The 15029-nt window shown below is 39.9% G+C and overlaps 1 protein-coding gene across 32 annotated transcripts in view; it reads left to right on the top strand.

The window, feature by feature from the left end:
• The window catches only part of GTDC1 (glycosyltransferase like domain containing 1), a 187612-nt gene that overhangs the window by 83510 nt on the left and 89073 nt on the right, over positions 1-15029 (top strand). For 31 of the 32 annotated variants that reach the window (XR_014184294.1, XR_014184295.1, XR_014184296.1 and 28 more), the window contains 2 exons: positions 10129-10296; positions 12881-13054. Coding sequence is in view for 28 of the 32 variants with exons in the window: in XM_082055202.1 (XP_081911328.1) it covers positions 10129-10296; positions 12881-13054 (342 nt within the window). In the remaining 4 variants the exon portion in view is untranslated. The remainder of the gene's footprint in view (positions 1-10128; positions 10297-12880; positions 13055-15029) is intronic. The other variant, XM_082055214.1, reaches the window with a different exon arrangement.

The raw sequence follows: 15029 nt of genomic DNA, 5'->3' as shown, positions 1-15029 counted from the left end.
AGGCCTCGATAAAATTCAGCCTCAGTTTCTTAACGTAATGGTTAGAAAACATCTAGTGTATTATTCTGACTCTTTTACATACAGCTTCAACCCCCGAGGTGTGTATTTCACCTGGGAAACGATGGACGTTCAGCACTGGATGCTTTATTTAATGATGATGGGAATTCAGAAGTTTAAGGTACCGTAGTTGCGTGTTGGATGTGTTGGGAAAATATACCTTGTAAACTCTCTGGAAGCATTATTATTAGTTTATTATCCTCTTAGTGGATTTTTCCATGTGGTGAGAAGTTCACAGTACCGCAGTGTTGGGGCTCAGTTTATTGGGGAGTGCATCCGCGTTGTACAAATTGACTTTAAGGTGGCTGTTAATGACACATGTAGTTGCCAAACTCCCAATCAGGAGCTGGAGAAGAAATATGGGCAAAAGGCTTCAGCTTCAGAACCGTCAGGTTCCCTCACAAGTTTAAAATAGTCTCTTTTTCTTTGAATTGTCTCCTATACGTCTCTGTTCTTGTGTTGGTCCCAACGTCCCATGTCACGAGCTCCACAGCCGAGCCCCATTTATTCCTTTTCTTTCACTGGTGGCATTATAATTAAAAACCTATTGTGCTAACACATGAAATAAAATGATAGGATATCAACACAGATCACACTTAAAATCATGTTATGTAACTGGAAGGAAAACAGCTTATGGTGTGTGCCAGGCGTGATGCAAGTTTTATTTAAGAAATATATGACTGAAGGGTTACATTCGATCCAAATGCTCCCCTTTGTGATCTTTAGCCATGTTTGTAGAGAAACCCCTCTTAAAGCACTTAGAGCTTAATTCGGAACAGACAAAACAATTATTTTTTGAAAGTCTGCTGAAATATGTTTGGCAGCTTTTGGATATAGGGGAGTGTTTGCCTCACTCTTTGAAATCTCACTTCAATCGGTCAGCCAGCCAGCGCGGTGTAATCATTCAAATCTGGTAGCGAGGGTGGGCTTTGCTGAGTTTAAAAATGCTCTAAAAAGGAAGTTTAGTGACTGAAAATAGCGTGTAATTCACGAAGACTGAATTTTCCCTTATTGATATGCTTTGGAATATTGGTCTGTCTGCTGTCCCCATGGTTTTGGTGAAGTGCTGGTTGATAAATATCTCAATGTAGAATTTAGAGCTTTGGTCCCTCAGTACCTACCAGTAAGTGGGGCTCTTCCTCATCCTCTGTTTTTGTGGTTTTGGTGACTGAGCATCATGTTCTACCTGCAAGAGATGCTGGATGAGAAGCTTCAAATGTCCAATGAGATGCTGGTCACGGTCACCATGGCTGGTGAGCAGCTTGTGTTGTCCCATGGTAATAATTGAGAAATAGTTATATTTGTTTATGACCTAAATAGCCACTACTCTACTGGAGACTTCTGTTATGCTGTGACAGCTTCTCTTCTAATGGCACTTTATCATTTAGTTCATTACATAGATATTAGATATACAGGTCTGGAGGCTCTTAAGCATCAAATAGTCTCATTTTAATTCCTTAGGGAACCAAAGTGGCGCTTTATCTTCTATAAGTATAAATGATGTACGTGGCTGTTTCTTTGTCAGAAGAGAAGGAAGCAGATTGACACTGTGCGATGCGGTTTTATAGTTGAACTATTGCGTGAAGACAGAGCAGAAACATTTGAATTGTGGTTCTGATTCTCACTTTGCTGATCACATTGAATAGTCTGCTCCGCTTATATTACAGCAGGGAAGTTGCCACTGTGTCACAGAAACAAATGTTATACAAGTGTGAAGGGCACTTGGGAGAAATAAATAATAATATAAATATAATTTTTTATTATATTTGAGGTACTTTTTTATATATGTATATGGAGGACTATGCACTTTGCGAATACATATTAAAATCACCAAGTTATTCCTAATGTTCTGTAGTGCTGCCTGCTCCTGACAAACATCTGATACGGATCATATGCCTCTAAAAAGAGAAGTTCCTCGAGCAAAATATCCTCATGAAAACAGGTTGGAGATACATTCTCTCGCTCGCTCTCACTCGCATGTTACATTTTGGCACGTCGTGGAAGCAGGTAGCATATCTACTACCTGCTGTTGAAAGTGTTGAAGATACTGAATTATTTATTCCATCTTCTGCACTATCCAAACTCGTTTTGGGTAGTTTGACACATCTCGGTCTTCCATATGGATACTTCATGGTGACAGAGTTGCCAGCTGCTCAGGTTTTATGACAGTCTGAGTTTTTTCGAGGACTGTATTAGTTTTCTGGGAAGTATCCTGCTTTTTTCCCATTTGTAGGCAGTAGTTGTGCCTTGGGTTGATGCTCTGGAGTGGGAAAAATTAGCTAAGAGCTTCCATAACAATATTTTTTAAAGGACTTGCTGTTTATAGTGATTAAATCAGAGCCATGGGATCTAAGAAAAACGTGAAATCTACTTGCTAAGAAAACTAAGTTCCTTTTAGCGATAGTGTTTGGTTATCAAGGTGCACAAAGCTGCATTCAAAACAGTCTGAAATCCTTTGGAAAGCTGGGTTTTCAGGGCACTGGAAATGTGAAACTAAGCGTTCTGCCAAGACCCGGCTCATCTTCCCTGCGATTGTGCAAAGTGAGCGGGGCTTCTGTGCTTTTAAAACATCAAATGCGGAAACCTGAAAATGGGGAGATGTGAGTTCACCAAAAGATTATTTTAAAATAAAGTCAGCCGTTGTTTTACTTTGCTGTTCGTACATTTGAGAATCTATTAATACACATCTTTTAAGGGAAGCTCTCGATATTTGGGTCAATCTGTGCCACGCTGTGCTCGATTGCCTTTCAATAGTATAAATCAACCTCACTTGCAGTGAGGTCCCTCTACCCGTGACCTTGACCGTCACTTCTGTGTCATCCTGGATCCAAACTGACACTGGGGGATGTGAGGTTACGGTCCTCAAAGCTCATTTCTTATTTGCTACTGAATGGTCATGTTGTTCTGTGGAGTCTTATGACTTCACGTTGCTACAACCTCTCGGGCATCTTGTGGTTTTCGTGCCAGTCATTTGACGCGGTTGTTTTTTTTCTCCAGAGTTGGGCAGATAAGCTACGCAATGAAATGAATTTGCGAACTTTAAAACAATCTATAACACTATTTAATTTTTACCTAATGTAGCAGAACATCAGTTTTACAAGTTGTGTTGAAAAATACGTCTTTTCACTGTATATCACTGCATCCTATATGATTACCCTTGGTGAATTCGTTGCCTTCAGACACTGTCCTTTCTTTTCTTGTCTGTCTATCTTGCTGCCTCCCTTCCTTTTTCTCCTTTCATTTTCTTGCTCGATCGCAGCACATATTTGAGCAGAGTGAGTCTGTACATCTCTCATAGACCATCCAGCAATGGCTACTTTTCACTAGTTGCCTATTGATTTGCTCACGCTCTGCTCTAATCAGGTGCCTTTGCTTCGTTATTTAATGCTGTGAAATCTGAGTGAGGAAGATGATGTGGAATCGAGGTTTTCTCCTTCCCCCCATCACCATATAGCTGCTTGGTCTCGACCTCTCCCTTTGTGGAAACAGGGAGGATGATGTAGCCCATGGTGAACAATCTGGCCACTAAAGTGAAAATGTGCATCTGTCAGTAATTAATTGAAACCAAATTTAATTACAAATCAGGAGAGAAAAAAAAAAAAATAGTACCACACGCTTAATAAAATTCAAAAAGCTTCAGTGTCGTTGCCTAAAAAACAAAGTAATCCAAACAAAATACTCCCCTCTCAAATGCCTGGAAGTCTTGTGAGATTTTCTTTCAAGCTTACTGCTTGACATTAAATAGAAAAGTAGTTTTGATTAACTGTTTTCACATCCTTCTTGGTATCTTTTGAGTTAAGGGTCATTAAAAATCGTGGTAGGTGTTTAAGGCTCGTTCTGAACCTGTTGTGTCAGCTGGGGATCTGGCCCCCGAATTGGATTCAGAGATTCGATTGTACGTAAATATCCTGATCAGCTGGTTGAAATAAAGATTCAGAGGGATAGGGAGGAGTTGAGAGAGAACCCATATAATTTACAAATTAATTAATACATTTATGTAACCTCTTGAATGTTTTAAAGGTGAGAGGTTTGCGTTTTTTTTCAGTTTCAGCCCCATTCTGGTTTTGTGGGATGACACCCGTGGGGTCAGCGGCTTGAGACGGGGGGTTCTCAAAACTTCTACCTGAGGTCCTAACAGAGGTCCCGGAATCTGGGTGGTGGGAGGAGACACAGGGAAAGGTGGGATGTGGATGGAAGGGCTGGAAACGCAGCCCCCCTGGACTCCAGCTGTGTCGAGTAGGTGTGCGTGCAGAGATTTGAGGTTTTTTGGGGGTATGGTATATATTAGATAAAGAAGGGGAAAATGTGTTTGATTTCTGGGCAGTAAATCCTTTTGGAAAAATGTAACTAAGGTCTGCTAAAGTAGGAAGAAGAATGTGCAACCTCATCTGGGTGTTCCTGCTCCGGCAGGGGTGTTGGACTGGATGAGCTTTCCAGGTCCCTTCCAACCCTTGACATTCTGTGATTCTGTAGTTTAGACGATAGTGTGAAATAACATACTATAAAATGAGGGAGGATGTATTTTTAAATAAAAATATTAAAAAGCGATTGGCATTATGAGTTCAAACAAGATATTAATTTCTGCTTTATTTTAGTATACAAGACAAACCCCAAATCCAAAACCGTTGAACTAGTAGCGGCCATGAATATTTATCTCTGTGTACTCTACGTACAGATAGTAATTACAGCAAGAGGAAAAAAGGTTTTTCTTCACAATTAATATTTGTAAACGTTTATGAAAGTACATAACAAATAAATAAGACAAACACATGGCCTAATTAAGATGAAAGGCATGACAACCCTTGTGATTTGTTCTGAAAAATAAAGGACGTTAAAAAGTAAGACTTAATTATTTCTGTAAACATTCCAAATTATGCTCTATCTAGAAAAGCTTAATTTATGAGATATATATTATAATATGTATAAGATTTTTTGACATTTGTACATTCCATGTCAAAAAAATTATTGTTAATTTATTATTTATTATACAGGATGCTGTTGTATATTATCACTTATTAGTATTTATTTTTCAGAAATTCAGAGTCATCTATTGTTTAATGGGAAATGGAAAAGCATTTTATAGCTGTTTGCAATTCGTGCGTTCTTGGTCTAGTGATAAAAATGCAATATAAAAATGTGTGTAATAATAAATGAAAACAACTGATCTGTTTAACATTTCAGGCATTAATAACACTATTTGATATGCAGTTTACATATGAAAAATAACTTAAAGCCAAATCCATGGACTTGTCTGAACTGCTGGGGTGAAACCAAGGCAACTGTATGATGGAGGAACCAAAGCCCTCGGGTTTGATCTTGAGGAGCTTGTGGTCTTTGAAGCCCTTGTTTCCCAAGATGGATGTGTTTGTGGTCACGCCTTCAAGTTGGACCCCATGATCCTTGTGGGTCCCTTCAAACTCAGGACATTCTGTTTCTTTGCCTTTTCCTTGTTCTGTATTTCTGTGATGCTTAAGGAGGCAACATAAAGTGTTCTTCAGGACCTCTTATCCCAACTGTTCTTGCCTTCTCCAGGAGGATGAGCTGCCCCTCATCTCAGTTCATGTGCTTCCTCTGAGCTCCTATTACTTGCTATACAATTTTGGTTGGTTTCTGATCAGCCGTCAGCAGAGGTGTCACCGTGATCTGTGTTTTAGGGGTGACGATGATTTGTTGGGTCACAGTGGCTTTGTGGTCTTCCTGGCTTCACCGTGCTGGCTGCACAAGAACCGTGCCCAGAACAAAATGGGGTAAAACTCTGGAGTTTGGAGTCTCTCTGTTGTACAGTTGCCTCCCAATTGAAATTTCATGAGAAATAAATGTATTTATAGGTGCGGTATAATTTGGAGCTCTGCGAGAGCAAAGCGGTCAATACTTTGTGAGGAGCACTGTGGGATTTGATGCCTCCAAGTGCTCAAGGTTTTGATTCTAGATTGGCGCAAAGACAGATCTTCCAACTTCACATTCCAGAATGATGGAGGAACCTGAATTCAGTCAGTGCCATCTAATGAACAGTGGTTTTCTTTGCGCCCATTTCCCCTGAAATGCTCTTATTTGTAGCAATATCCGAATCTAACTCTGTTTTATTGTATAGCAAATGAAGAGTGCTCGTAGCTCTTTTCTGAACTGCCAAATCTACAATCTTAAACTCAGACAGAATATTCCAGTACAAATCAGGTGCTCTTTTAAACTCGCTTTGTGCCATAAGCCTGGTCAATTGGAAAGTTCAGCTTCCATATCTATAGATACATAAATATGTCCTGTGTGGTCTCCCAAGGGGAAGGCAAAATGTGTTTTTAGTTAAGTTGCACGGGGGTTTAATTGAAAGATTTAGGGCAATGTCACGGGTACATGACACAAAGATTTATAAAGCAAAATAAAAATACTTTAGCACCTTTACTTTTATAATTTGCTCGATATAAATGGAAACCTATATTAGTCATTTTGTCTGCTGGTAATTAAAACCAGTAAAGGTTCTTATATTTTACAGCTTCGGTGTAGAATAATGGGGAAGACAATTCAAAGGTCATTCTCGGGACGGATCGCGGCTCAGCTTCCCTCCCATGAATATTTGTATGAATTAAGCACTCGCTTAACTTAATTCACATAAGTAGTTTCCTCAGAAGTCGGAAGGACTATTAAGTGATTCAGATTAAGCTCAAGCTTAGTGTAAGAGCAGAGCTTGTGCGGGTGGTGGCCCTGAAATTTGGCCGAGCTCCAAGGCAAGGATGCTCCTGCCTGTGCCATGGTCCCACTCTGCACGAGAAGGTCATTTGCAACATAGGGAAATACTTGGGGATATTTCAAAGGGAAAAGCCAGGGCAGTCGCATTAGAAATCTGACCTTCAGCGCAGGTTTTGTGGCGTTCCGCATAATATCGGAGAATACTCTGTGTGTGTGTTATGTGTTGTAGCGTTGATGGGTCTAGATAATATCATAATAGCAGTTGAAATATGGAGGGTTTTGTGAGATGGTAAGTTAATGATGTAGCTGTTAATTTGAATTTAGCAGACGTTTTAAATATAGGTTTCTCTTACAGAGACAAAAGTTGCAATTTAAAGCTCTTTGGTGGTCTAAAAACAGCTTAATTCTCTAGTAGCATGGTAATAAGTACTAATCCAGCTTATACAGTGATTGTAGTATGTCATGTTTGTGAAAGATTGCCTAACTCTGCTTTCTCTGGGTTTTATGTTAATTTTTTTAAATTAAACATAAAACCTTATAACATCTTTATGCTGAGATAAACTGTTCAATTTAACTTGTGCTCAAGCAGCAGCTGTCAGGAATTATCATGTTTCGAGCGTTCTTGCCATCACCTTGTGTCTCCACCTCCCGGATACACTCCGCGGGCTGATAAAACTCACCTTGTTAGGATTTATTACTTAAATAATAACCCGAGGTAAAATGAGAGTTGATGTCACACGGAATGACAACTGACATATATTTATGTCGCACGTTACATTATAATAAACTTTCCTTCCTTCCCCCTGTAATAGGTGTTAAGTGGGAATACGCTCCAGCGTATCCTCCAGTGCCCTGCGTGAGTCCATTAGCCACGAACGCGGCTGCTCTGTGGGCATGTTCGGGGGACTCGGGCTGTCAGGTGCTATTTAAGCTTCTAATGCCAGAGAAATTGGTTATCGTTGGGTAGTTAGCAGCTTTACCGCCAGTAAAGAAGCAAGTATGTAAGAGCATCTCGTATTTGTTGGGTTAAATTCGGGAAATGCTGTGAAGTATTCACGACAGGTTTCTCTTGACGCTGGGCTGGGCGGTGATAAGCAATCTGCTTGTTCATTGAGCCTTATCCCTTCCCATTTACAGTGGAGAAAATTGGGGTTTACCTCTTGCTTTCCAACTTTTTGGCCTTTTTTGCCTTACTAGAAACCAACCTCCCGCTCCCTCTAATGATGCTGTTGAATTCCTCTGGTCCTGCAAACATTATTTTCCTTTCCTCTGGGTATAACCATCTTTTTTTCATATTCCTCTCCTAATTATTCATTTGTCCTTCTGAGCAAGTTCAGATATTTCAGACCTACACGGTTTTGTCCATGTTTAAATCTTGGATCTCATTTCTCCTTGTGTTCCCTATTGCCCTTTCCTCTCTGTCATCACATTAACCTGGGCACCCCCACTCTTTTCTCTTCCCATTCTTGCTTTTGTGCCTCTGTCTGTGCTGCTTCCCGTGTTTTCAATCCCAATGTGCCATCTCTTTTCTTTCCTCCTCTTTTCATTCAAGCGCAGCCAAATGTGTAGATGTATCCTGTATCGATTCAGTTTTCTTCCCAATCCAGTGCAGAAAGAGCTTCGCTGAAAAATCAGTGAGGGAAGGGATTAAGCTGTAGTGCAGTCCAGAAATAGCCACAAATTTGCCAAGCAACCATTTCATCTCATTTCTGTAATATTTGGGGTATGTTTTCTCCTGTTTACATTTTTCCTCGTCGCTCTAGCGCCACATTCTCAGCCATTTCTGAGCAGCGGGATCACGTCGCCCGTAGGAAGTTTTCGTGCTTTGAATCTGGCACCCAAGTCATTATGAGGTCCAGCGGTTGTTCCTCTTCATGACAAATACATGATGACTTACGTAAAACTATTTTTTAACTCTTAATGTGGCTCATAATAAACCCGAGCTCGTCACTTAATTGGCGTTCTCTTTGACAGCCCCTTTAGGATGATCAAATATTTGATGAACAAGGCAATAGCATTTATCTTTTACTTTGGGAAGCCATTCAGATTAGCATGGACTCAGGTTGATTAAGATGGATACAGGATCTGTTCTCTAGGAAATGTTTGTTGTGTAGATTGTCTAAGAATGGTGTCTGTTAGCATAGGTGATATTCTATATATATATATATATGTAGATGGATATTTGGGGCATTCCATGGGTTTTAAGGTTGACAGCCAGGATCAGTAGTTTTTAATATTAGTGATGTCAGTGTGACATCTTGAACACAAAATCTATGTGAAAAAAGAAAGAATAGGAATAAAATTGGATAAAGAACAGGAAGAATAGGAATAAAAATAGGAAAAAGAATTAAACATAGTGAAAATAAATTCAAGGTCTGAACCACTAAAGTGGTGGATAGCAAAAAAAAAAAGGTGAGAAACATGCTACGTTGAAAAGCAATTTATTAAAGATTAATGTTTTATGTGCAATAAATACCTGATTTTTTTATTATTATTATTTTTAAATCTTGATATGAGAAATGTACAGCACAGATGCCTACAGTTCTCTGTAGGTTCAGGATTCATTTTGCTTGAAAGCAGCGTTAGGTAGGAGATACTCACCTACTTGTGGAGAAATGCAAAGAAATCTCCTGCTGGTTACAGTAGGGTCACAATTTTGCATTACACATTTAAATACATTCATTTTCTGGTAACCTGATAAGTTACGGGAGGCTACGACAGCAGCTTGTTAGCGCTGTTTGTGCCTGTTTTATATAATTGAAGGATGTTTGCAGCATTGTGGACTGGGGAATAGCGGGAGTGCTGTGGCAATACTGGGGTGCAAGGGTAGAAACAACATTTCATTGTAGAGGATACCTAATAAAAATGTGGAAATAAAGCAGAAAGAGAGTGGTAGGGGAAAAAAAAAAAAAGACTATAGTAGATAAGTGCACTGCATAAATCAAAAGGGTTTATGTCATAACATGAACATGTGCCATTCCTGCTCATATATTGAATTTCAGTAGTTGGTTGCATAAAGAAGTAAAGTGTAATGAAACTGGCAAGCAAAGTATTCCCTAGTCAGCCTTATCTTTGTTCCATTTGTCCTTCAGATACAGCTTTTCTTGCCTTTTTCAATAAAATCCATCCAGCCTTTTTTTTATTTCATTTTGCATCTCTCTGTAACCGAGCTGGAAGACCAAGGAGATTCGGTGCTTTTCTAGTTGGGTTCTTAGCAGCCGCTTTTTAAGAGATCAAAACTTTGAATGCTGCTACATGGTATTAAGGCTTAGCTATTGATGTGGCCCTCCAGGGGTGGTGTTTTTCTTGGGGAGGGGAGTGGAGAAGGGGAGGGGGTGACCCCTTGGAACATGCTCAGGGACACTCAACACTGTTCTCCTTGTTTTCCAGGGTCCTCTTTGCAAGCTCGGTGCTTAACCTGGCTGAACTCGTTGCCCTCCGGCCTGACCTTGGCAAATTGAAAAAAGTCCTCTACTTCCATGAGAATCAATTGGCGTATCCTGTCCAGAAATGCCAGGAGAGGGATTTTCAGTATGGATACAACCAGGTTCTGTCATGGTAGGTGTTTCTTTGCACCGCTTTGTGTTATTTAAGGTGTCCTTCTGGCTACAACCTTGCAGCATCATGAGTCCTGCGTATAAATGGTGACCCTGTAGCAAACCAAGGTACCAACAGAGTTCCAAGGAGAGCCTGATAAAAGTGCTGTAGCAGAAACAATCTGCTCTGTTAACTCATCTCAGTTGATTGTATAAAGTCCACCCATGCTATGTTGGGCTACCATGACCTACCCATTAGTGACGGGGATTTTGACCCATGTCTTGGACATGATGGAGAAGATGTTTTGTTTCACGGACGCTTCACGAAGCTGCAGCCGATCAGCTCTTGCTTGGCCGTAGCTTTTACTGCATCCAAGTGAAATTATATAGAGGGTTTTAGGGAAATAAACAGAAATTAAAACATACTGCAGCACTTTTCTTGTGAAGAGAGGGCAGTAAACATACCAGATAAATCCTTATATTTCTTTCATCTAGCATTCAGAAATTGTGCAGTGCTAAAATACCCAGACGTTTTAAGGGCTGCGGTCCTTTATTGTTGCTAAAAACGAATGTATTTCTCAAATCTGAGTTAATGAAAGAAGTTAATAACAGCAACACTGAAAAGCTTTGTGGTTAAGCACTGCACAGACCTAAGTGAAACAGCAAAACTGAGTTGGTTTGAACTGAACTAAATTCATTCATCTATCTGTTAGTAGGAGAATGATTAGGAATAGGGATTGAACGTTTTAAGGTACCAGTTAAGCTTTTGCATCTTTTTAATATAAGCCAGCTGATATTGAAATAACGATCTGTGTAAAACATGACCATTCTGTAGCTGCTTCTGCTGCTGCGTTTGCAACATGTTTCACTTACCGGCAGTAAAGATGGGAAAGTACAGTGAAAGATCATTTGAAAACAGAAGCAGCCATTTTCAGATTTTATAACGAAAAAGATGTGGTTTTTGGCACTGGTGCAAGGACTATTTTTTTGTATATATATTTTGTTTTATTATGGCAGTTGTTTTTCACACATCCATTGTAAGCTGACATACGTTTATATTCAAAATAGGCGGTTTTGAGATAATAAAAGTATCTTCTTATAGTAGGGAAAAAAAATACTTTTACAGATGCTCCATTCTGTCTCCTTCATCCTCCAATATTATATATTACTCATCTCCCCTTTTTGTTGCTGCAGAAACCCCAGCAGATAGGAATTATCTCCTCTGTAATGTTCGTAACTACCCAGTGGTCATCTGCAAAGAAATAACATCTTCCAAATCTGATAGAAATGCTAGAAACGTGGAAATTTCTCCTTCCAGTTTTGCGTAGAGGTTTTGGAGGTTATTGAAATTGCAGCACTATGAGTCTTCAGGTTGGTGCTTTCAGTAATTAAAGAGAATTTTTTCTCCCTAATTATTTTATGGAATTTATGTAATGAAATAGGGTTTTTCAGTGATGGCTGAGATTCCTTCTGGCCGCTCAGGTTCTTTCTAATTTGCCGGTGTTGTGCAAAGCCTCTAGAAAGGAGTTGGGCGGATAAGAGCTGATGCCCAAGAGAAGCAGAGCTGATGGGCTCCTGCCTTGTCCCATGTCATCTGTAAATCAGTGCACAAGAGATGCCTGGATCACTTGTATGACAGTGAGGCCAATGGGTTAAAAACCATCGGTGGGGAGGACTCCACAAAGAGTTTCAGGACCTGCAGCCTGCTTGGAAAGGATTATTTCTCTCTCTAATGTTTATTTTGTTGCTTTTCCCGCTGCCTCCTGCTTTGGTGAGCGGTGTCAGTTCTCTTTCTTGACCAGAGAGCAATGGGATGCAGTGGGGGTGAATGACAGCTTCTTACCTCAAATATACTTTTCAACAGCCCGGTGACTTATGAACACGTGTCCTCAATGTATCTTATGACCCATAGGTCTGTATTACAATATATAAAATACTGAATAAACCAACTGGCCATAAAGCATTTCTTACCTCTGTTAGTGTTGTATGTTTGCCAGCATAGCTATGATTGTGGCAGCACTTCCAGGATAAACTTCCAGATATTTGGGGTTTTTTTGATAGCTTCTCATTTTCTCCAGGCTGACTCTAAGTGGAGAAATAATACCTACATTATAATTCACCTGCAGCTTACAATTATTGACCCAATTGATTCAAAACACAGCACGAAGGAGCAAAACATTGTGTTAACATGGAAAGTTTTTTCAAACTTTGTTTTGGTACCGTGTGCTATGTTTTGTGTGGGTACATATACATGTGTATATATTAGTGAGTATATTTTTAATCGGGATTAATTGGTTAAAATAACATTCTGTTTCTCTAGTATCCTGCTACTTAGCAGTCTAAGGTAGGTTAACCAAGGTAAGTTGTCCTTCAGTGTGGAAGTTTATTTCTAAGGAATTCTCATTTTCTTCCACGTTTACTTCTAAAACATTTCTAATTAAGGTACATATACTCCTGTTTCACGTGAAAAGGCTGATTTTAATTAGCGTTCCACTCGCACATTTTGTTTGCTTATGAGAATATGTATCCTATTTCCATTGCATTTAAAATACTTCTGTTCCGTTTGCAGCAGCAGCGCATTCATTAATCTTAACCGCTTTTTACAGTTTGGTTGCTGATGTTGTGGTGTTCAACTCTGCTTTTAATATGGAATCGTTTCTTACCTCCATTGGAAAATTTATGAAGCTGATTCCTGACCACAGACCTAAGGATTTGGAAAAAATAATCAGACCGAAGTGCCAAGTTCTTTATTTTCCAGTCAGGTTTCCTGATGTGAGCAGGTCAGTACATTTTCCACGTCATAAATTGCCTCCAGCCTGTCAAAACTCTCTATTTATGGTGGCGTTTGAACTAATCAGCTAAAGCATCGTTAATGAAAGAGTTTGATAATATGCAAAATCCCCTAATTGATAAATGTATTTCAATAATCAGAGGCTATTCAGGCAGCATCTGATCTGCTGAGCCTGGCCTAAGTGCATGTTGTACAAATGTGCATCGCTCGGGAGGAATCATTTCCCACTTGTTTCAGTCATTTCCCACTTGTTTTAGTGATTTCTCACTTGTTTTAGCCTTGAAGGAGTTGCCTGCTCCTCAGCCCTCTATATATTTGTACAGGCGAGGTCAAGGAGGAGAAAGAAATTCTAGACAATGGTAAAAGCGATAAGCCTGCAGTCAAGAAACTCTGTTTCCCTCGGTGTGTTGCAGTGGGATTTTATTCCCTCCTCCCTCCCCTACCTCTTCTTTTATTGCTTCCCAGGTAGGTGAAAAGCATCCCCGGAGCAGGGAGCAGACTTGCAGATGTTGGCATTAGCTGCAGCTGTAGTTGCTCTTCACTCTTCCTCGGTTACTCTGAAGGACATTTTTTATTACCCTTGTTTCAGAGCCCGTCTTGAAATTAACGGTGGGTTATGTGGCTCAAAGGGAACATTCCCTTGGATCCTTTTCACTTTTGATTAAACCTGGCTCAATTGTTTTTCCTGTTATAAGGGACTCTCCTCCCACCGAACAGGAACTTTTGCTTCAATGGGACCGGCACTAAATAAAGGATGATTCTGCAATTTGATTATAGTCTTAAAAACAACACAATGCTGGGTACATTTTTCTGAAATAAGGTTGGAAGGCACCATAGTGACTCTGCAAGAGTCTGGCTTTTCATCTGATAATAAGTTCTGGCCACGCCTGAGATCTTTGTCCCTGACCAGCTTGTACTTATAGTTCTTTCAAAGACTAAATATACATTTGTGGTGGGTTCGAGTAGAGAGATTATTAGTACAGGAGGTCAGGTCATGCACTTTATTGACATTCATGCTGCCAGGTTTGCATTTCAGTATCTTGGAAACCTTTATATTCTAGAGCACTGATGCAAATTGTTTAGAAATCAATGTCTGAAAAAGTCTTTAATCCTATGGTTTTGGCAAGTGGGTTAAAGTCCTCCAGTGTTCCTTTGAGGCTTGGTGGGGGGAGCCAATGGATATCGGTACATAAACATCTTGGAGGATCTACCATTGCTTCATAAAGACTGTTTTTCAGGACTGAGGGAATGCTGTGGATGCTCAGCATTTTTGATTTCGAGCCATTTTAAAGGGGTCTGGTGGTTTTGACGCACTTTAGGAAGCCATGTGGTCCGGGCCTAGTTTTGGAGATGTCGTGATAACCACATCTCACGTATTAAATCGACTCTTCTGGACTTGTCAGCCCTGGCAGATGAGGTCAAATGAGACCTGACAAATTAGTCTCAAGTCCTATATGCTGTGATCATTTATCCAAAGCAGAAGGTGGGTAAAATCAATAGTCTTCTACCCAAACTGGAAGATCCCGTCTCGTCGTGTGCTCTTCTTAATGTCCTGCTCTTGTGTTGTCTCATTTTACAAAGCAGGACACCTTTCACATTTTCATCATGGTGGTTGTGCTTCAAATTGCATCAAAAAGCTGTTTTCAGCAGTGGTGGGCAAAATTCAGATGTTACTAAAAAACCTGTGTGACTGTACAGCTTCCTCAGCAGAGGGACTGCAAACACAGATTAGTATCAACTCCGTTCTTTCTAATACATATTTTATTCAACAACTAATTCTAGATGTAAGTTCTAGTTTTTGGTGTTGGATTTCTTTGGTTGTTTTTTAGACAAAGCCCAATATCATCACAGAAAAAAGTGTAAGAACTGCTTTTGCATAACTGAAGTTCTTTGGGTTTTGACCTTCAGCTCCAGACAATATTGACTGTTTCTTTACAAGACCATGTTTTAAGTGATGTTGAATG

This window comes from Streptopelia decaocto (assembly GCF_964273445.1).
Source record: "Streptopelia decaocto genome assembly, chromosome: 6".
NCBI classification, from domain to species: domain Eukaryota; kingdom Metazoa; phylum Chordata; class Aves; order Columbiformes; family Columbidae; genus Streptopelia; species Streptopelia decaocto.
This window is presented reverse-complemented; position numbering and strand designations above follow the sequence as displayed.